This window comes from Abrus precatorius, unplaced genomic scaffold, assembly GCF_003935025.1.
Source record: "Abrus precatorius isolate BTA unplaced genomic scaffold, Abrus_2018 Scaffold6, whole genome shotgun sequence".
Lineage (NCBI taxonomy): Eukaryota > Viridiplantae > Streptophyta > Magnoliopsida > Fabales > Fabaceae > Abrus > Abrus precatorius.
The window spans coordinates 14,618,599-14,640,897 of NW_020874406.1; the positions used below are offsets into that span (position 1 = coordinate 14,618,599).

General features: G+C 30.7%; 2 protein-coding genes across 6 annotated transcripts; both read left to right on the forward strand.

Moving 5' to 3' along the window:
* Positions 1–617: 617 nt before the first annotated feature.
* Positions 618–7,119, forward strand: LOC113868852 (two-component response regulator-like APRR2). 4 transcript variants are annotated; one of them, XM_027504804.1, is made up of 12 exons: positions 618–813; positions 1,407–1,611; positions 2,318–2,397; positions 2,795–2,861; positions 3,085–3,131; positions 3,458–3,535; positions 3,621–4,160; positions 4,894–5,034; positions 5,184–5,453; positions 5,559–5,627; positions 5,751–5,828; positions 6,150–7,116. In XM_027504804.1, the coding sequence occupies exons 2-12, from the start codon at positions 1,482–1,484 to the stop codon at positions 6,321–6,323; spliced, it is 1,674 nt and encodes a 557-aa protein (XP_027360605.1). In that variant the 5' UTR covers positions 618–813; positions 1,407–1,481; the 3' UTR covers positions 6,324–7,116. The 4 variants fall into 4 exon arrangements, with proteins under 4 accessions (XP_027360605.1, XP_027360604.1, XP_027360606.1 ...); XM_027504803.1 differs by having other exon boundaries at positions 638–813; positions 1,371–1,611; positions 6,150–7,115; XM_027504805.1 differs by having other exon boundaries at positions 638–1,611.
* Positions 7,120–9,011: 1,892 nt separating this feature from the next.
* Positions 9,012–13,736, forward strand: LOC113869392 (tobamovirus multiplication protein 2A-like). 2 transcript variants are annotated; one of them, XM_027505697.1, is made up of 7 exons: positions 9,012–9,139; positions 9,570–9,873; positions 10,821–10,920; positions 11,117–11,197; positions 11,276–11,380; positions 12,239–12,448; positions 13,339–13,736. In XM_027505697.1, the coding sequence occupies exons 2-7, from the start codon at positions 9,632–9,634 to the stop codon at positions 13,444–13,446; spliced, it is 846 nt and encodes a 281-aa protein (XP_027361498.1). In that variant the 5' UTR covers positions 9,012–9,139; positions 9,570–9,631; the 3' UTR covers positions 13,447–13,736. The 2 variants fall into 2 exon arrangements, with proteins under 2 accessions (XP_027361498.1, XP_027361499.1); XM_027505698.1 differs by having other exon boundaries at positions 9,040–9,117; positions 13,339–13,702.
* Positions 13,737–22,299: the final 8,563 nt, after the last annotated feature.

Sequence of the window (22,299 nt, forward strand, 5' to 3'; positions counted from 1 at the left end):
TAATTGTAGATACGCATTAAAAAGGTTAATTGCATCCTATCTCATTGCACTGTAGTTCAAAAGTACTTCATTTCTAATGTCATGAACTCTAACATTTTACTTTACCTTTTTCTTTTGTATTGTTACCATTCAAACTACACTTTATAGGCATTATTTTCTTATTGCCTTTAATGGTTAAGTATATCTCTTTCGGGCAATATATGAATATGAATCTTTTAGTTTTACATTGCTTTCGATTTTCTTATAGCACAAAAGGACAAAGCGTTCTAAAATTAAACTACGAGAGGTAAAATGTAAATTGTCATTTTTAAAGTATTTTTAAGTCAAAATTCAAGAAGTAAAGTTTCAAAATTCAAGATAAACGGAAAAGTTTATTCGAGTTAAAATATAATAATTGAAGTCTCAAAATTTTTTGACGTAGAAGACGAAGACAATGTAATTGGTATTTAATTTTAAACCGAATTATAAGAAATAAAGTGTGATTAATTTGTTATTTTCTTTTCTGATAGGAGGGAAAAAAAGGAAAAATTGAGGGTAGAATTGGAATATGAAACTTGAAATAAGTGGCAGAAAGGTTGATTGACCTTTTATGAGAGACACCTTTTTCTGCATATTATGTGGTTCTTAAGAACCGATTGCAACTGTTCAGAAGTCACAGACACCCTTCAACGACCGCAGTTAAACCCCCCTACTCCCTTCTCTTCCCTCGTCTTATCCTCTTTCTTCATTCTTTGTTTGTCATCAATGAAATAAGAGGAGAAAGAACAAAACTTTAGCCAGAAAAATTGGTGGGGCATTTTCTTTTTAGCTAAGGTAGTAGAAAAGCCATGGAAAGTAACAACTTTCAGAGTTTTGCGTGTTGTGCATGCTGGTTCCTCTTCAGTTCATGTGTTCATTTTTGGAGAATTCAGTTGGTTTTGTTTTCTCTTTTCCTTTTTCGGATTGTAATATCTGCATGGCATGTCGTGTTTGCCACTTTGGATTTTGAATTGCTCGGGTTTCTTTCTCGTCTTGTTGTTCTGTGTAATAATTAGAGTTCTCTTCTGGAGATCTTACCCGTGTCATTGTCTTTTTACTGTTCTGTGAAGTTGTGAAGGTTTTCATTTTTGCAAATGAGATCCTTGTAGCTTGCATGTTTTGATTTTCTTTTGTTGAGGCAATGCGTTGGAAAATTGAGTAGGAATGTGTTTTGTGATTCATGAATGATTGGAACTTTTGATTCTTAAACTGAAACTTGTTTTGGGTTTAACTTCGGAGTTTAGATGGCATGTTAGCATTCCACATTTGAAAGGCTTTCAACATGTGAACAAAATTGAGTTTTTATGGAGTTTCTGCTTCTCTTTGTTTTTCATTTTTTCTATGTTCTCTAGAGCAAATTCAAGCTTGTGATCTCATGGATCTTGCAGAATGGATTGGATGTTGATAAGCAGTATTGATCTGTTACTTCAGTGGGGGGACTGAGTGACGATGCCAAACCAGCTATGGTTTGCACTGCTAATGATTTACAGGGATGGAAGGATTTCCCAAAGGGACTCCGGGTTCTTCTCCTTGAAGGAGATAGAAATTCTGCTGCCGAGATAAAAGCAAAGCTCGAGGCCATGGACTATAATGGTAAGACTTTTTGGATCCCCTCTTATCTTTTTGGCATCCCTCACTTACTCATACACTGAAATTTTTGCCTAGCTAATCCCACTTTCCTTAATTAGTGGGTAAAGTTGGTCCCCTTCTTGTAGAATGGCATCTTGTAAAGTGGCACTGCTTTAGATAGTCCTTATATGGTTCTTTGGGAAATTGTGGCCTGAGATTTTATTTCTTTGAAGGATAGAAAAATTTGTAGAACCCCTTTTGTCTTCCTTTCTCGATACTTGATGTTACCATATGTGGTATTTCTTTAGATGGCTTATAAAGTTGCTATAATGTTCATTTACTCGTAAACTATATGCCTCCAAGTGTTCTAAAAATTTGAGGTGGTCCAAATTCTAAAGCTATTGAGGATAAAAGAATTGTCAGCTATCTGACTTTATTTAGTACTGAATCTATTCTATTTCTGGTGCATTTGGATTTGATGACTTTTAATTTCCAAACAAATATGAATTAGTTGGATGCAGAAGATGGGCATTTATTATGGAAAACTAAACTTTCCACAAATCCAAGTTTAATTGAAATTATATCTCAAGAGCCAAGCTGAGTATAATTTGACTGTTACACTGTTATTTAAATCCATAGTGTTCTTTTTGTCTACTACCACTCCCCAATTCCTTGTTTCCTGTATATTCTTGTTCTTTTTATTTTGTTAAGCCTCATAATTTCTGTACAGTTTCTACCTTCTATGATGAGAATGAAGCCTTGTCAGCATTCTCAAGTAGTCCTGAAGGTTTCCATGTTGCCATAGTGGAGGTAATGAACTTAAATTTTCAGGATATGATAAATCATTATTTTATAGCTGTAAAATTTGAACAGAAAATAAACGAAAAAGATGCTGTCTACTATGCTAGTTTAAAATGGTGTGAATATGGAGAAGTTGATGGTTTTCTTGATTATAGTTAGCTGCTTCCAAACTTTAGGATGAAAAACATACTTTCATTAGAGTTGTCATTAATCTCACAATTTGTGAAATGCTAATAATAAGTGGAGACTTTTATCACCTCATGCATTTTGCTCTAATAATTTATATCTTCGCACTTATTGACTCACTTTGTCAATTTCTATATCTTAAAATTGTAATTGATCTCTCTTGTTAAAATAATTCAGCCTTGATGATGTGATTTGTAATCACATGCTCCCATCTTTGTAGGTGAGTACAAGCAGTAGCCATGGAGGTTTCAAATTTCTTGAAAATGTGAAGAACTTGCCTACCATTAGTAAGCACAGAACAAATCCTAATTGTTTGTTTAACTTGTATTTTTTATGAAGCCCCTCCCTCTCTCTGATAAAAGAGGATCGATTCTATTTTAATGGCATTTACAAGTCAGTTATCTAGTCTACATGTTAAACCAAATTTTCATCTTAAAAGAAGAAGGGAAATCATTGTTTCTTTCAAATTCAATTTGAACTAACCAGTGATACTTCAAATTTTTCATGTAGTGACTTCGAACAACCAGTGCCTGAACACCATGATGAAGTGCATTGCAGTAAGATTTTGGTTTATTCATGCCAATTATATTCCTTGAGCTATTTATAATATTCCTTGAGCTAACTCCAATTTTCTATTTTACCATCCTCTTTTTGGTATTATCTTCTGTTAACTTGTGATGCTTTTGGATTTTTCAAACCAAAATTTGAGTTTCTCCTTAAAATTAGTACACTAATGAAACTACTTTTCGTATTGTTTTTTAGTTCAATATTTACTGGGAATGTGATCTTTCGCCCATTTAAGTTAGACATAGATTACTTTCATAGAACTATACTGATTGTTGATGCATACCTCTAAACTCTTTGATCCATTTTCACTTTTAAGCTTGGTGCAGTCGAGTTCCTTAGTAAACCACTCTCTGAGGACAAGCTCAAAAATATTTGGCAGCATGTGGTTCACAAGGTCTGTTAATAATAGCAACATTATGATGGGATTTATTATTAAAAATATGAACAAAATAGTTTCTAATGTTGTTGAATTGAAGCAGGCATTTAATACTGGGGCAAGTTTCCAGTCTGAATCACTAAAACCTGTCAAAGAATCAGTAGAATCCATGCTGCAGCTCCAAACAGACAATGGACAAAATGAAAGTACGAATTCAATAGATTTAGAGAATGTTTCCAGGTGTAGTGACAATGACCAAGAGCATTCTGCTGGAAGTGATAAATATCCAGCTCCTTCAACCCCACAATTAGAACAGGGGACAAGGTTACTGGATGATGGAGATTGCCATGAGCAGACTAATTGCTCAACAGAGAAAGAAAGTGGGGAACATGATGGGGAATGCAAATCTGTCGAAACTTCATGTGAGAATTTGAATTCTGAAAGTTCTCAAGCAAGAGAACCTGAGAAGACTCTGATTAAGGAGGAAGAGGATTTTGCTAATGGTTCCAAGGTTAAGAGTGCTGTTTCACTGAATCCACATAATAGAAAGTTTCTCAGCAACAGCGATGGTAATAGATCTCCAAATAAAACGGGTGTACTTAATGATTCATGTGAGATTAAAGCTAATCGGAAGAAGATGAAAGTAAGCTGCTTTATGACCATTAGTTCTTCTTATCATATATGTGACTATATGATTCAAACCTCTCCCCCCTAGTTGCAAAACACCTACACAATAGTTCCCTTGCTTTTTGCCTTGCACTATTTTCCTACACTTGTTCATCAAATTGATATCATTGGCACTAGTTTGACACACAACTACAAATTATTTCTAAAATTTTTTTATCCTGCCAATGTTCCCAACATGTTGTATCCGCATGCTTTGAATTGTTAAAGAATATATATCACTCCATTATCAGGATGTGAGCAAAGGAAATTTCATAATGAAATTGTCAAATATTAACTGCACTATGGTTGTCAATTTTAGAAGAACACTTCCAATGGAGGTAGCTAGGTAAAACACCATGGCTCTAATCATCACCTGATTCACCTTTTTTCCTTGTATTCAGTTTAGGGCAAAATTCTGGAGCTTGAATCTGTGGCTTATAACTCACATATTCACAATAATTATTAAACTTGAAAAATGGCACAGCTATCAGGCTCTTTAAATATTTAAACTGCATCTTGTCCTTGAACTGTTACTTCACCTGAAAGATTTCGATCTGGTCTGAGAGTTTAAGTGAATATTTCTGTTAATCACATAATTTTGTTTTGTTTGTTGCTTATCCTTCTTTCTCCATAATAACTTTTTTTAAGGTTGTACAAATGATCTGCATGTATGACCTCAATACATACATGGTACTTGGTTTTGGTTTCAGGTAGACTGGACGCCTGAGCTGCATAAAAAATTTGTAAAGGCAGTTGAACAACTAGGTATTGATCAAGCTATTCCTTCTCGAATATTGGAGCTAATGAAAGTGGACGGTTTGACAAGGCACAATGTGGCAAGCCATCTTCAGGTCCTTATTTTGCTTGCTTGTTATAGATATCAGTTCTATTCCAAAGCTGCAAGTAAAATGACTTTTTTCAATACCTTTCTGATGGTAAAGAAAAATAATATCCATTTCTCCTCATAGGTAAGACTTAGTAACATCTTTATGTTGAACAGAAATATAGAATACACAAGAGACAAAGTGCACCAGTGGAAGAAGATCCAAAATGGCATAATCAAAGAGATACAATGCAAAGAAACTATTATCTGCAAAGACCAATTATGGCCTACCCTCCATATCATTCTAATCACACCCTTCCTCCAGCTCCTGTATATCCTAGGTGGGGACAACCTGGCAGTCAAACCGCTGGTGTACAGATTTGGGGCCCTCCTGGTTATCCCTTGTGGCATCCTACAGAAAGTTGGCATTGGAATCCTTATCCTGGGGTAATCTTTTTATAAGTTTTCTCTTGTATATTGGCAAATTTGCTTTGTGGCATGTAATGTAGATATTGTGGATGAAGTTTGACATTTGGTAACTTGATGTTTCAGGTGCATGTGGATGCATGGGGTTGTCCATTGTTGCCACCTGAACAATCGCCTTCTTTTTCCTACACTCAAGTAAGTATCAATGAATTGAATATCTTAACTTCCGTTTCAATGCCGTTTTTACTTGTTATATAATCATGTGTATATAAATTATTTATTGAGTTATGCTAATTATATGTTTTCATCAAATTACAGTCTATAACTGGTTTGCACAATGTTAAAGCAGTGAATTATAGATTTGGGATGCCACGAAGTTCCTTCGAGCATTATCCGGTAATGCAGTACATTCCTTTAAATTTCCTTCTACTTGATCAACTGTGTCTAATTAGGCACATAAATTATATTTAGATCAATATTTTAGCGTCGCATGATTATTCTAGTGATTTTACATGGGAACGGGGTCATATCCTAGTGCATGTTTGGAAACACATTGAAAACTATGTAATTGTGAATCTGAATTAGAAACTACAACTAATAGCATTGCAGTAGACGTGGACCCATGGTTATTCAAACGTGAATTCACACATGCACTTAATTGACATAACTAGTGTTTGAGTTGTGCACATATAAAATGGTTGTGTTCCATGCATGCAGGCAGAGGATGTGGTAGACAAGGTTGTGAAGGAAGCAATAAGCAAACCATGGCTACCCTTGCCCTTAGGTCTCAAACCTCCTTCTATGGACAGTGTTTTGGCTGAGCTATCCAAACAAGGCATATCCAACATCCCTTTTGGCAACAAGGGTTCTTCTACTTCTAGACCACGCTGACGTGTATGACTGACCCCAGTGGTTCCCACAGCATAGTGGTTCTGATGGTGATGGGCAACATGGCATGCTGGCATGGGCCAATCATACATCAACGCCCTGTTGACTCTTGTAATTACTTTGTTTCTCAAATTTCTCTCTCAGGTTCCAACTACAGTGCTAGATTAGGCTCCATTGGAATCATTTACTTGCCTTGTGGTCCCCACCTCAACACCGACCACTCATGATGATGTCCCTCCTTATGATGCTAAGCGTTGACGGTTGACATGATGTCAGTCATACAACACCATGATGATACAATGGACAATACATTGATCCTATTCCTATCCATCGCCAGTTGCCAAAAGAAAATGCTAAAAATAACATTAAAAAAAAGGGGTTAAGCCATTCAGCAGTTTCAATGCAGTGCATGGCGCCATTTGGTGAATGAAGCTGAGGACTGGCCACGCATTTGTTGAAGCTTTATACAAAAATGTTGTGGCTGAAAATAAATCCTTATGCAAAGTTTTGATGCATGTGGTGGGGGTTTTGAGTGACCAGTTTTGGGGTCCATATATTATATGACAAGGATTGGGGGTGTCTTGGTTCTATTGGTGGTGTTGGGGTGGGGCATAGTCTAATAATGGAAAGGGTAGATAGGATAATGTTGTGAATAAAGATGAGTCCAGGCTTTGGTGGATGCTAACTTGTTCTTTACCAATTCAATTTGTTCAGAATTTAGAACAATACCCAGTCTGTGCAGGCCAGGTGTTCATACAACACTTTGGGTCCATCCTTCTGTCTTCCTCAATTTATCTTTTTTAACTTTAATTTGCTTTAAAAGTAATCATTTTTAAAGGGACTTAAAAACATTTCTAGTTAGGTGCTCCATTCTTGGAATTTTTTTGGTTGAGTTTATGTTACACATGTTGGTTTTATTAAATCTGGAAACCAGACATAAATTTTTTAATATGCTTGATGTAAAATTACTCTAACTAAGCGCGCATTGAACAGAATATGTGAACGAAACACAATGCCGAAAGGCGTAAAGTTGTTGCAAAATATTGCGCTTTGGGTAAAATGTTATTTTGTTTAAAGCTTTGATCTATTTTTAATGTCATTTTTAATAATAACCATCTATTTTTCATTACTGAAATTTCCGATTTTTTAAAAAAAGAGAAACATTCTTGACACAAACAACAATTGAATACAGTTTTTTTTTTTTGAAAAAACAAAAATTAATGAATTAGTAATTTCAAATTAAAGTATTAAACATCTAATTTCTCGATAAATGGATATGAAAGACAACCAAAATTTATTGTTTCAACGATAATTCTTAAACTTTTAAGAAGGTCGATTTTGAGTCTAGTAAGAATATATATGCATAATTTAGACTTGGGGTGGAGTTTTGTTTTGTTCTAAAGAAGGAGCTTTTTATTTTGATTATTAAAAAAGAAAATAATTTGGACAACATATTTTTGTTTGTCTGCGAACAAATAAACAGAATATTTTTGCCACAATGATAGACAAATAAAATGAAGAGTAATGACATTATCTAACACAATCTTTATAACACATTTTTTATTGTTAGCTAAAACTTATTGAAACTTACAAAAACTATATGAGACTCACTCCTTTTTATTACTAAATTAATATTTTTATTTAGTACTTTTTTAGTTTTAATAAATTTATTAATAATAAAAACGGTGCTAGAGAGGGTGTAGTGTGTTGCTAATATTTTTTTTCATACAATAAATACTTATTACTAACAAATTATTATGTGGGCCAATAACAGCCCATGCTTCAAATTTGAATTGTACACAAAAACCCAACCATATTGCTTATGACAGACCGAGTCCATATTTGAATAAGGGAAAGAAGCAGAGCTTAGTACTTCTAAAAAGGTTTGAAGAGAGCAGAGTCAACTGTGTCTACGTTTGTATCACTGTTCTGTTTTAATTGGGTTTTGCAATTTTGTTTTTGGTCAATAACTGTGTTTTGTTTGTGGGTTGGTACCATTGGGCTTGGGCCGCACTATCGTTATCTCATCATGCATTATGCATGTACTTTATTCTTGGATTAGTTCTTTTTCTTTTTCTTTTTTAAATTTGTAGCAAATTCACACAGTATCAAATTCACCTAAATACGAATCCATTTTAACCCTATAAATTATAACTTTTATGTTGAAACATAATTTAACACAATATTATTAAGTTTTTAAACATGCATTCAATGCTAATAGAATTCAAAAACTAAGATTACGCTGACTCTAACAAATGAATTGAATCATTGTTGTATTTGTGGCTGACCATGTGGAAAACTATAAATATTATAATGATTATTAAAAAATTATCATTAGAAATTAAAAATAAAAATAAGATGCTAATTCAAAATCCATATAAAATTAAAGATTAAAGAGATGATACTATAAAATGTTGCGTTTATAGAAAAACAATTTATGCGAGGGTTGGACTTGGGATTTTATCTTGGATTTAATTAATTTAACGAAATGTTCGATTTTAATTATTTTATCTTTTGATTAAAAATGAGCGTGCCAGAGTGTACAGCACTAAGAGGACACAGATGTAAATGCAACGGCCAATTGTACAATTGAAAGAGATCGCACGGTTCATAATTTTTAAACGGTATTTATTAATTATTTTTGCCTTAAAATAAATAAATTTGAAAGGTGAGGATCTTCTGTAAAATTTTATGGAAAGTGTAGAGGAATGCCAGAGTGGCACTTTTTTCTGTGTCTTCTGTTCTCTGTGAGTGGTTTCAATTTCAATTTTGGGAAGCGAACCTTCGCAAATCGCAGGTCGAAATCGTTGGTCCCTTCTGTAAGTTCTCGTAGCTTTTTTTTTTTTTAATTTCTTTTTGTTTGGCGAATCGCCGAAGCTTCCATAACGATTTTCTGAGCTACAACAATTGCATTCCAAGCGAAATGTTAATTTAAAAAAATAATAATAATTGGGGATATAAATTTGCATTTATTATTCGAGAATTGTTGTTTTGAAGATACGAACCTTCGATATGAGAGAATGTTTCCCTTACTTCGATTTGGAAATGCTTTTCTTCTCTAAATCAAACCATTAAATTATTGTCGTTATTAATTTCTGTGTTTTTGAGGCAGGAAATGTAAACTAAAAGAAGGACAAGTTTAAGTTAGTATATTAATTAAATTCTAATTGAACTGCAGGTGTTATCATTGCTCTGGTAGTTTTATTTATTACTGATCTGATAATGTTAGTGAAATGCTTGTTTCTGCAGAAAAGTATTGGCCTCCTTTTTGAATTGTTGTTGAGGGATTAGACTATCATTATAGGTAGGGGATGGCATGTAGGGGATGTTGGGAGTGCCTTTTGAAGCTTTTGAATTTCATACTGGCTCTGTTTGGTCTGGCCATCGTGGGCTATGGGATCTATCTGTTGGTTGAAGTCACTCAAGCTTCGGATGATGACGCTCCAGCAAATTCTCCTGTCAGTGATGATTATGCTCTGATTCAACTAGGCCGACCAATGATTTTGGCTGTGTCGCTATCCAACAGCTTTTTTGATAAGTTGCCCAATGCTTGGTATGCATTCTGCTCTTTTCTTGCCATTTTTTGGGGGGATATCCATTGATTTATGTGTATTGTTGACTTGCAAAATGTTTTGTTTATGGTTATGTTTAACTGCATTGGTTTACCATCAGTTATATAGTTTGGTTGTAGGTTATATTCATGCTGACAAAGCTTTTATTCTTCAGGGGGTCGGGGTAACTTTTTTTTAATGACTTGTAACCAATAATCAGTGTTGTATTGGATGAAATGCATAATTATGTTAAAAAAACTATTATAATTTGATTTAGAAAATTTATGAGTAAATTGCATTCCCGAGATACTAGGGGTTTGAAATTGGAATCAACTTCTGGGGCACAGCCTCTACATTAAGGTTGGACTGCCATATCATATGTTCAGTTTTGAACACGTTTAGTGAAGTCCACCAGGATGAACTTTTGGAATGGCTCTTAGTTGTCAATAGATTGTAGACTTGTGGTTATGTAGTAATTGGAGCTTCAGAAGGTAAAATTGAAGGCTAAGCATGCTTCATTTGTTGGTGTAATTGGTGCATCATTCATTGTTCTTGCCATTGATTAAGGACAGAAACTTAAAACAAATTTGCTTTGTGCAATTTCTAGAATGGTACACAAATGTGAATTTTAATTAAATTATATTTCTTCTGGATGTAGTGTTTTTTTTACATATGACTATGTATTTGTGCGAGAAAAAGAGAATCACCGATAAAATACCACATGTAGTATTTTGTCCTTTTTTTATTATTGTATATTGAGGGAGCTTTGTGATCCCAATGCTTTAATTTTTGTTCATGCACAACTGATATTTTACATTTATATAATAAAATGGCACAGTTTTCACTCATAGTATACAACACTTACTGTTACTTTTGGATGAAGTCAAACAAAAACCCACCTATATTGTCTTAGTTCTGTCTGACTCTTTCTGTATTTCTTGTTTGGCAGGTTTATTTACTTATTTATTGGTGTTGGAGCAGTTCTCTTTGTTATTTCTTGTTTTGGTTGTATTGGAGCTACAACACGGAATGGATGCTGCTTGAGCTGTGTATCCTATTAGAATGTCTTATGCTACAGTAAAAAATATTTCATGGCTTATAAATTTTCACTAATGTACAGGGAAAGCATTTGTTGAAGTTTCTCTTCCATTTCGCTCTGTATATGTGCAGCTGTGTGTGCATATATACAAGCAATAGTCTGCACTAATCAAAGGGATTGTTATTACTTTCCTTAAGTCAACAAAGTATTCAATTTTGGTAGTATTACTGATCTTGGTAGAGCTGGGATGTGCAGCTTTTATGTTCTTTGACAAAAACTGGACAGATGTAAGTGAAATTTTCTTTGATATTTTGTGATCTGAAATTAAAGATGTATTTGTCATCTTATAATTATATTTCATTCAGGAAATTCCAACAGACAAAACTGGAGATTTTGATATGATATATGGATTCCTGAGAGAGAATTGGAATATTGTGAAATGGGTTGCCCTTGGAACTGTTATCTTTGAGGTAAGCACGAAGTTGTATGATTGGCATTTGAAAGAAAGCCGTGTTGTTTTGCATATGTGTGTCTCTATGTGCATGTACCTCAAAAAAATAGGTGGTGGGACTATAATCAACTAAGTCAAGTATCAATTTAGTTGGTCCAATTGCAGATTGCTTATGCTTGAATTCTTGATGAGTAGAATACACTGGTGTTTTATTGATTGAAACATCTACAGTCCAGAAAGACAAGGAAAATGAATTGATTCTTAGTTTCTTACCACCATGTTGCTAATAATTTCATTGGAGTCATTCATCAATCATCAACAACAATAGAATTTCCCCTCTCCCTGGCTCCATTCCTCCCTTGAATAGTTGGATTTTAAGATCAGGGCCAGTAGTCATTGGCCAACCTTTTTATAATGTTTCTTTATTGATGAGAAATGGAGTTAGGGATATACTTGGGGACTAAGTTTCTTTAATCCCCAAAAAATGTAGTTTTAATACCAATTGATATTAGGAGACAAAGAGAAAGCTGAAAGAGAAAAAAGAAAAAATATCAAGAAAAGAGAAAGTTAAAATATGCTAATTAAGTAAAAATCTATTGTGAAATTCAGGAATTTTGCAAAAAATGTGCCTGTGAGAAGCCTCACCTTATCTTTTGAGATGTAATACAAATTATACAATATTACTTCTAGCTCTGACATGTACTTCATTACTTTATTGAAAATACCTTATGCTACAATGAGAAAGAGAGGGGAAGTATAGTAAAGAAAACTTTATACATGTGCAATGTAATGTGATTATCATTATGTTCGTAGAACACAAAATTTGGTAAAATTCTTATCATATATTGTCTAAAGAATGTGTACTATGAAATTGCAGGCCCTTCTTTTCCTGTTAGCCCTTATTGTTAGGGCTTCAAATAAGCCAGCAGATTATGATAGTGATGATGAGTTCATTAATCCAAGGCAGCAAGTCCGGCAGCCATTGCTCAACAGACCAGCAGGCCCTGCAACAGGGTTACCAGTTGCTGGGACAATTGACCAGCGTCCAAGCAGAAACGATGCTTGGAGCACACGGATGAGGGAGAAGGTGCAATTCTTGTCTCTTCAATTGACTTTATCTAATGTTGTTATGTGGATTTTTCATGTCATTTTGTCTTAACTGGTGTTTGTACACACTAGAGTGCTGGATTGCACTGGATAGTTCTGTATTTGTGTGTGTCTAGTGCAATCCAGGCCTTGTAGCCTTGTGGTTGCCAAACATTTTCGTACATGAACACATACATGTATATATGGCTTTGACTTTTGGCTTCCTGGGGGGTTTTGAGAACCAATCATATCTTTACACTGGATGTTTAGATTTTTACTACTGTTCCAACCTTATATGAGGAAACATATCTAGTGAAAGTTGAAGAGTTAATCTTCACCATCCATTTTAATTAAGATCCCCTCCTCTCATGCTCTCATCTCTCATCTGATGCTTTCTCTCTCTCTCTCTCTCTCTCTATATATATATATATATATATATATATAGTTGTGTAGTCTGTGAATTTGTTGAGCATTTTAATTTTGACGAGTTTCCTGATTACAATATTATTTCATTTGGGAAGAATATTGAAGCATTGAAATAGCATGGTTATAGAATTTCATGTGAAAGTTTATGAAATTTTCAGTGTAGATCACTTTGTAGAATTCATGTCTTAAAGGAATGGCTAAAGCTGAATTTTATCGAATGTTTTTCTGATGTCACAAAGCACAAAGCAGGACATTATTTTTACTTAAGACATGTTTAATTCAACTCTGTCAGTTAGCAATCTATTGTGGAGATTTATTATTCAATTAATCTGCTTTTTACCATCTCTTATCATTGTAGTAGGAATCATTTTGAACACACACTTTATTATTTTTATTGTTCTGTTGGATTATTATTGTGTTGTATGTGGTTTTTACTCTCTTGACACTAACACTGCTCTTATTCAGTATGGGCTTGATACCTCAGAATTTACGTACAACCCATCTGAGTCGCACAGGTTCCAGCAAGTAAACTCACAAACAAATGAAGAAAAGAGCTGCTGCACCATAATGTGATATCTTTTTGCTGAATGTGTATAACTCGCGCTGTACTGGATCACTCCATGACATGGCAACAACTTCATTTTAGTCTGTAATGTTATGCTGAGACATCAGAACTTACTGTGCCTTGCTTATGTGGGGGGAGTAGTGAAGTCGTTAGATGTCCATATTGCCTACTTGCTTCGAAGTCCGTTTCTTCTTTCTCCCTTGTTTTGAATTGGCCCGTGGCCAGCACTAGCTAGTTGGGAATACTGTAATTTGGTCCTTAAAAAATTTGGTGGACATTAATTTGATATCTAAAATGTTGCTAATATCCATTTAGTTTTCTAAAGAACTTGAGCTTAATTTAGTCTTTTAATGATCAATCGACATCAGTCTAGTCCTTTAACTATAAAAAATTGAAATTTATTTAGGTTTTTTATTTGACAATTTGTACTCTAGATGATTATGATGGCATTTTTATTATTTTTGGATGGTGAAATTGATGTGAGTTGAATAATGTGAGTCCAATTTTTCAGTAGTAGAATGAATATCAATTTCTCATTTTTATTTTGGGCCTATTTGCAAATATGCCACCTGTGTAGGTGTTTTGTTTTAGGATCAGTAAATGGATAGTTGTTTATGTTTGCATATTGTGACAAAAAACAAGTTGTCTAGGACGATGTTAAAAAAAACGCCACACGTTAGGTTATTATTATTAACAATAACACTAAATTGTTGATGAAACTGACTTTCAATATTTTGCTATAATGATTGGTTTTCAAGAAGGATAAATCAAACTCCGCATGTTTAGGTTTTCTGATATGACATCAAAATTAATTTTATCTCAAATTTACATTTCGTCTTACTAGACAATATTGATTAACTGTAAATGGTTACCGTGGATCTTCTGCTTTGCAACATCTCAATTTGGGGTAAACAAAGCCACAGTTTTCCACCGTCCATAAATTGAATTACGAAATTTAATTTAGGTAAAGTTTACGGCATCTTGGGTAAGTGAGTGATACCCTCTCTTATATGTAATATAATTTTATCGTTAATTTTATATAGATAGATAATAAAGTTAGTGATTTAGTTAAAAAAAGACGTTAATACTCTTTTATTTTTAAGATATTAAATAAATTACAACTTTTAATATCTTCTTATTCTTAAGATATTAAAAAAATTATAACTGTTAATTTAAAAAAAATATAAAATATCTTCTTTATAAGTTCCACATCAACAACAAGCACTTTTAATTTATCTAGTCCAAATCGAATGAACTTGTAAAAAGAATAATAATGATATCCATATATTTATATAATACTTTTTTTTTTCTATCACATTATTATTACATATTTTACTTTTTCTCTCCTTTCTCTCTATTTCTCAGTAACAATTATTTTCCAAGGCACATTGATTCTCCCCAGAATGGGAAAGACTTAGGCCTTATCTCACGAAAAATGTTTCCCACTTCTTTCTTTAGGGTGCAACTTGTGATTTGTGAGGGTAACAAAAAATAACTATAAGTCTCTTTCGTTATAGTGATAATAATGTAAGGTCGGAAATGACGGTCCAGCAAGACAAGCAAATTCGTATTAGAGGTTCTGCCGTCAACTAAGTCTTTTCAATATTATGAATTAATTTAATATGTTTGGGAAGGCTCTGGAACGTTATTTTCTTATTATTCTAAACATTTTTTTTTCTCTTTCCGCGTACGTTTAGAAGAAATCTTATGCACTGAACTATTTGTTGCTCTCTTTCGTATTTATATAAATATTATCTACAATGTGAACGCGGTTCGTTGACACTTTTTTAATTATTTCTTGCATGAAACATACGCCATATCTGTATGACATGCATAATATAATATTTATTCTGCAACTAATAGACTCACTTACGTAACTCGAGTTACGAATCACGTGGTAGCAATAATATATATTTTTCTAGTGTTAGTCTACTAATTTTCTCCCAGGCTTCTTTAATCATGTTAATGGATTCTTCCTTGTAAGGACAGATGATCACAGTTTTTATTGGTGTAACGGAGAAGATAGACTTTCCCTTTTTTTTTAATTTGGTTTTGATGAGTAGGGTCGATTTGGCTGAATAAAACTTCCGTTTTTTTAGTCTTTATAACTTTTGTTGTATTTTGGCATCATTTACAGTTTATTTTAGAGGAGTTTTTTTATCCTTTGAAACCTATCCCAATATTCTTTATATGTAGGTTGCTAGCTGGCATCCAAAATAAACTGATTTGTGCCACTAAAATGGAATACTTTTGAATTTTTTATATTTTAATTATAATTCTAAAATAAGTGTAAATACAAAAAAAGATTGAAAAAAAGTAAAAAAAAATTATATACAGTGTATTATATAGTGTCAATTTCTAATGGGTCAAATAACAAAACTTTATACAATAGCATAACCAAGTGGAAGGCAATTTTTTCTTAAAAATTACAGAAAAACAAAGAAAAGAACATAAATGAATCAAGTTTAATAGTGTTAATAATGGTTGGTTATATTTTTAAGATTGAGTTGTGTTTATGAAAAGATTTAGAATTGATTCCTGAGCATTGATCCTTTATATAGTGAATCGTTTACTAATTGTGGCGATGCCTGCTTTACTTAATTGTTGAATAACCTATACATTTCCTTTAAAAAAAAACAAACTATGTTTATGTGAAATTCATCAAAGGTGTGGCTCAAATTGTACCCCATTTTCTTTTCATAAGCAGGTGCTTTCCTATGCTACTTGTGAGTTGCTTCTGGATTTACCTTGAGAAATAAGCCTATAGTGGTCCAAGAAGTTTAAAACAAAGAATTGAAAACTATGTGCTCTCTCTTTTTAGTTGGAGAATGACCATTCATTGAGTCTACAATTTTGCGTTTGTATAGATTATAAGGGAAGGAACTTCTCTCTGTCGGTTGGATATAATCACATCTGTTGAAGAAGCCGACCTAAGAGTTGTTCATGAATTATTATGACTTTCATTTGCAAACCTCCATGGAAATTACTATATATGCGCGAATCAGATTCCTCGATTAGCACAACTTATTACATGACAAATTATTAAAATTATTAAATGATTAATTTTATTAATATGTGTTTAAAGATACAAGTTTAAAAAACATTAAATACACAATTAAATATTTTAAAAATTATAATAAAAAAAATATGAAAAGTACGTTGGCAAGAGAATTTTTAAAATTTTTTCAAAAGTATTAAAGTGAAAATGTTAATTTTTTGTGTTCAGTATTAAATATTTTTAAAAATATTTAAAATAAACCAAACTGATTTTTAATATTTAAATTTTTTTCACAAAACATAATTTTTAAAAACTAAAAAACTTGGTCCTTATATATAAATTAAGTTGTACAGAAAAAGAAATAAAACTTACCCGTTTGCAAGTGGAAGCTTTTGATTCGTCTGAATTAATTAATTGATTTTGAGCAGAATAAAAGGTACGATGTTTATCTAAGCTTTGTTGGTATTGAAACTTTTTCTTTTGCATGGTTGGTAGTAAGATCTGTTAGTATTTAAAAAGGAGTTGACATTTTCAATTGCCGATGCAAAGTGCCAACTACAGTCCACATGACCAACTGTGATTGCCCTTCGTTCTTTATTGACAAATGAATGAGAAGTCCACACGTATCCATCAACTTTAACTCATTTATCTATAATATTGTAAAGTTGATATTTATATATTGGAGGAAGATATATATTTTTAAGTAGGAAATTATTTGTTAAAGCAAAAAAAATAAAAATAAAATTATCATGATATAAATATATTTGTGTATAATTCATATGCTATATTTTTGCACTAAATAGCAGTTAGTTTTAAGTAACATAGATTGCTAATGTTTTAAGAAATTTATAAAAAAATTTTACTCAATATCTAAATTATTATTTTGAAATAAATTATATTTTCTCACTGTATATTAAACAATAACAATTATAGAAGTGAATCTTATACACCAATTTCTATAACTTCATATTGAGTTTTTATTTGACAAAAAAATAGCCGAATAAGTTTTTTTTACCAAAAACATTAACATACCCTTATTTAATGATTTCATCTATAACCCTTTTTTAAGTATATTTCTACTTTTTTTTAAGGGTTAAAAGATATATAATCAACTTTCTTTAACCGACATGACTTCTTTTTACATATCCAAAGTGCTTTAATCAAATTTTTATCATGTAAAATAAAATTTTAAAAATAAAAATTATAATTATAAGCTGAAACAAGCTTTTTATCAACGGTTATATAATTTTATCTATTTTTAATTTTGGGCAGGTTTTCATTAATTTTGAAATTAACTAAATTTTTGAGTTAAATGATTTGAACAACTCATGAGTTCGCCAATATTTTTAGTGGAGCCGGCCAGTCTACTTTCCAAAACAATGATAAATTGATTACTACACCAATTTTGTGTTTACTGATTCATCAAATAAGTTGTAAATGTTTGTTTAAATAAAAGGTTTAAATCCCTTAGTGGATTTATGTAACATTTGTCTTTCATATAAAATCCTTGAAATTGTATTTATTCAAGAATTGTAAAAATTTTATACTTACTTGTTATGTTTAAAGAATATTAACTTTGGAGAGAAATTAAAGTTGTATTAAAACTTCATATTTTTTTTAAACAAATATTACGTGTCACTATTCAAAATCCCACAGTAGTCAAATGATGTCTATTGACTAAAGTTGGTTTATTCAGTATGTTGGGTTTGTGTTTGAGTGTAGCTACTGATATTACTTTGGTAAGTTGTATGAAAATTTGGAAGACAATGTGCCTAAAATATGTGAGTCTCATAGAGGGAAATATTCCTAATAAAAGATAATTATAGATGATAAAGTTCTTCTAAATATTTAACATATGCATATTTTCTGATAAACTCGATCCCTGAAGTATTTAACTTGCATGCAGAAATTTTTAATTGGACATATATTCAAGCCATGGCAGCAGTTTCCACTATCAATATACTCCTTATGGTATTTTTATAAGAAATAAAATACAGTATTTTTTTTAGTTTTTATTATAAAAAATAAATGATAGATTCAAAGTATATTAATTATTTAATTTTTTTATATATATTTTAATATCATTAAATATACAAATTACTAATTATACCATTTAATGTTATAGATGTTTTTGAAATAAAATTTATATTCATGAAAAATATAATTAATTTAATTACTTTTTTTATCTTAATATTTTAGTATTTTATTTCTTATAAAAAATACCAGAGTAAAAAATAGTATTTTATAGGTTATTTATTGCCTTGGTCGGTTATCAATTTATATACGTATTTATAGTTGAATTTAGTTTTCGAGCAGTATATGAACTGCTTTTTGCAAATTACAATACTAAATTTAAAATTGATTAATTAAAATTAGAACGTAAAAAAAAGTTGCATACTTGACAACAACGCTGCTTAATGAATGCCATTGCTCAATAACATCACATATCACAAGTTTGAATTAATTTTCTTTATTTTAGTGTGTCGTTTTAAGATGAAAGGAATACTTAACTGGTTGTGTTCAAATTCTAGCATTAATTTAAAAGGAGTAGCACTAATTATTAAAACTTGAATGCACACTCAATTCAAGTTTGAAGAAAACGCGAGGTCAATGAATTTAAATTTCAGTCATTTATTTTTTTTAAATATTTTAAGAGTTTAAATTTATAATTTTTTATTTATATCTTTTAATTAAGCGTTAATTCATTAACATAAGATTATATATCTAACACTAATCAGAATTAAAAGAATAAGAGTATATAAGAATTGAGTTGAAAGTGTCAAATTAAAATAAATTAAAACGTTATATATATATAGGATATCTTTTTGACTTATATCAAATTCTAATCGTAAAATTAAGTAATCTAACAATTAAAAAGTATATATATAAAAATAATAAAATGATATAACTTTTCAATTGTTAGATTATTTGATTTGTAAAGTTAATTTTTTTTTTAAATTTATATTTAGTGTTAATATGAATTATATATATATAAAAACAGAATTTTTTTACATTAGTGTAAATTAAAAAACTTACACTTAATTTAACTTTTTTATTTAACTTAAATTTAATAGCTAATGAAGTAATAAATTATAATTTATTAAATTTAAATTAAATAAAAGATTTAAATTGAGTATAAGAATTTTTAAACTTAACCGATATAAGAATATCTTTCCTAGTATATATATATACTTTTTAAAATTGATATTGAAATAATGAAACCTAATCAATTTAATTATGCGCATGCCCTTAACGTCGTTCGTAGGTCCCATGCTCATAAAGTTAAGAAGCACATCCTTGACGATGGCTCTAACTCTTATACTGTTTCATTATTATTTCCTCTGACTTTCTCTTTTCCTCTTCGATGTATGTAATTTCATTGTGGGGTTAAAATCCAATCAGATCATTGACTTTGACACACATTTGTAAATATTTCAACTTATTGATTCTTTTTACAAAGGAAATAAGACATTCTTTTACACATAAATAACACCTTTTTTCATAAAAAAAAATAATAACACCTTTTTATTCGAATAAAAGAGGAAAAAGATGTTGCAAATCCCGATTTTATTCTTTATATAAGTCAAAATCTCCGTAAACTTTGGATTTTTCCAGCCATTGCAATTTTCACTTTCTTTATTCGTTCTTTGGACGGATAGTAATCTGAGATGACAATTTTTTCATGAAGAATATAGACAGGAAGAACAATTAGGGTTGTCAAGGTCTTAACCTAGCTAGCAGCTGAAGATGCTGTGACAACTCCTTATTCAGTGGCCATGTCATGTTTAACATGCATCCATGTGCTGCTATCTATCTTTATTATTCAATCCTTATGCAATTCTTAACATACTTTGATTTTATTGAATTTAATTCATAGTCAAATTCTCTGTTGTGAGTTGTAAGCCCAGTGACATAGACAGGTATAATTTTCTGAAGATACAACTTGGGATATATGAACTGTACGATGTAACAATACCACTTTATTTCACTGCTCGCATGATCAATTCATTTCAGCGGATAAACAAATATAGCGTTACATATAAAATTTCATTTTAATTCTAACACTTTAAATTACATTTAAAGAAAACGTTTGGGTCCAATTTGCTGTATTACTATTTTACTGTAACATAAAGATTAAAAGTGATAAAATGAGTTTAGCTGGATAAGCCAACCAAAATACCATCAAAATTTGTGGGTTTAAAATAAAAGTTCAATTTTAATGCGAATATTATGAATCAATGTAGAAATTAATAGTTTTTGCTAATATAATAATTTATAATCAAGCAACACTTTAGTTGTGAATATATTTTAATTAAATTCTTAAAAAATTAGCATCTCAACGTGAGTCTTGCACATATAAATATGAAAATAGGTGATGAGAATGAAGTTCAATTCCTTTTTAAGGGACGTATTATATAACTTAAACAATTGTCAATTTGTCATCCAAAGTAATGCTGACGGTGGTTAATCCAATCCTGATATACCACTTGCTGTTTCCACTTCATTCTCCCATTCAATGACTCCAATAAAGTCACATCATTATTAATTATGTTACCTTAAGTATAATATAGAAATTATAATTAATAGTATTGGAAAAAAATTATGAATTTATGTTTTTTAAATGTTATAGATTATGACTTTTTATTGCCACAGTTCTTGTAGAGCTGAGTTTAAGAATCTGTAAATGAATATTTCTTTATAAAAAATTACATATTAAAATTATTAAAGTATAATAAATACTTAATTTTTTTTATAAAATTTTATTATTATTAGTCATTTGTTGTTAGCTTTAAAACTGAAGTTAATAAATGTCATAAATCATTGTACGTGAATTAATTACTGAATTGCCATATTTTATGGATTTTTTTAAAAATCAAAATTATCAACAATCATGTTTATGCACTATTGTGGATGACAAAACTTGTCTTCTAAATATTTAGTATAACTTGAATTTGAGAGCATAAGTTAAGTTAGAATAATCTTTACAAATTGATATTTCATTAATTTTAAAGCCCCGTAAATATTACTAGATTTTATTTAAACTTTTTAAATGTCAATATATAAAAATATGGTAATGATTATGTAAATTATAATGTTTTATTATATTTATAACAAATCATATATACATATATATATATATATATATATATATATATTTAAATAGTAATCCCTCTTTTGATATAAGAGTATAATTTTATGCACAATATCATACAAATGTGGTATGATGTTTAAAATTTATAAAAAGAATTAATAATTGGCTTTAGTAATTTTAAATAGTTAAAATTACTAAAGTCTTACAAAAAATATTTATTTATTTTATATAATAAACATTTTTAATGAAAATTATAATATTTAAATATTCAGTGTAAGTTGTGATGTTAAAAAAATGAGAAATATATTTAATATATGTATTGGTGCCCTGTCATTTGGGTGGAGTTCCCAGATGGCGTCCCTCTTTCAAGTTCCAAAGGTTAATTTCTGTGTTCACATTTCCGCATGGCCATCATAATAAGATCTACAAAACAAAAAGAAAGTTGCTTCCACTTTTTGTGGTTCAATTCCACAGTTGCCAAATTATTTAATTAATCTATTCTGTTAATTAAGCTAATCTTAGTCAAACATGAGAAGTATTCTTACCGAAAAAAGTTTTATATACCATTAAAATTATAGATATTAAATATTTTTATTTGTTAAGAATAATATTTGTTAATCATCTATGTAATAACTTTTTTTAAATTATAGATATTAATTTTTTTCTTTAAATATTTAATTCAATTAGTGGTACTAAATTCGATAGTTAATTGTGTAATAATTTTTAATATTACTTTAAGAGTAATTTTAATAATAAAATACTTTAAATTTA

Excerpts from the sequence above, each read along its gene's own strand:
- LOC113868852 (XM_027504804.1), top strand. The coding sequence starts at position 1,482 with ATGGTTTGCACTGCTAATGATTTACAGGGATGGAAGGATTTCCCAAAG. Across the intron at positions 2,398-2,794 it reads TCCATGTTGCCATAGTGGAG|GTGAGTACAAGCAGTAGCCA; the intron begins GTAATGAACTTA and ends CCATCTTTGTAG. Across the intron at positions 5,829-6,149 it reads GTTCCTTCGAGCATTATCCG|GCAGAGGATGTGGTAGACAA; the intron begins GTAATGCAGTAC and ends CCATGCATGCAG.
- LOC113869392 (XM_027505697.1), top strand. The coding sequence starts at position 9,632 with ATGGCATGTAGGGGATGTTGGGAGTGCCTTTTGAAGCTTTTGAATTTC. Across the intron at positions 9,874-10,820 it reads GATAAGTTGCCCAATGCTTG|GTTTATTTACTTATTTATTG; the intron begins GTATGCATTCTG and ends CTTGTTTGGCAG. Across the intron at positions 12,449-13,338 it reads GCACACGGATGAGGGAGAAG|TATGGGCTTGATACCTCAGA; the intron begins GTGCAATTCTTG and ends GCTCTTATTCAG.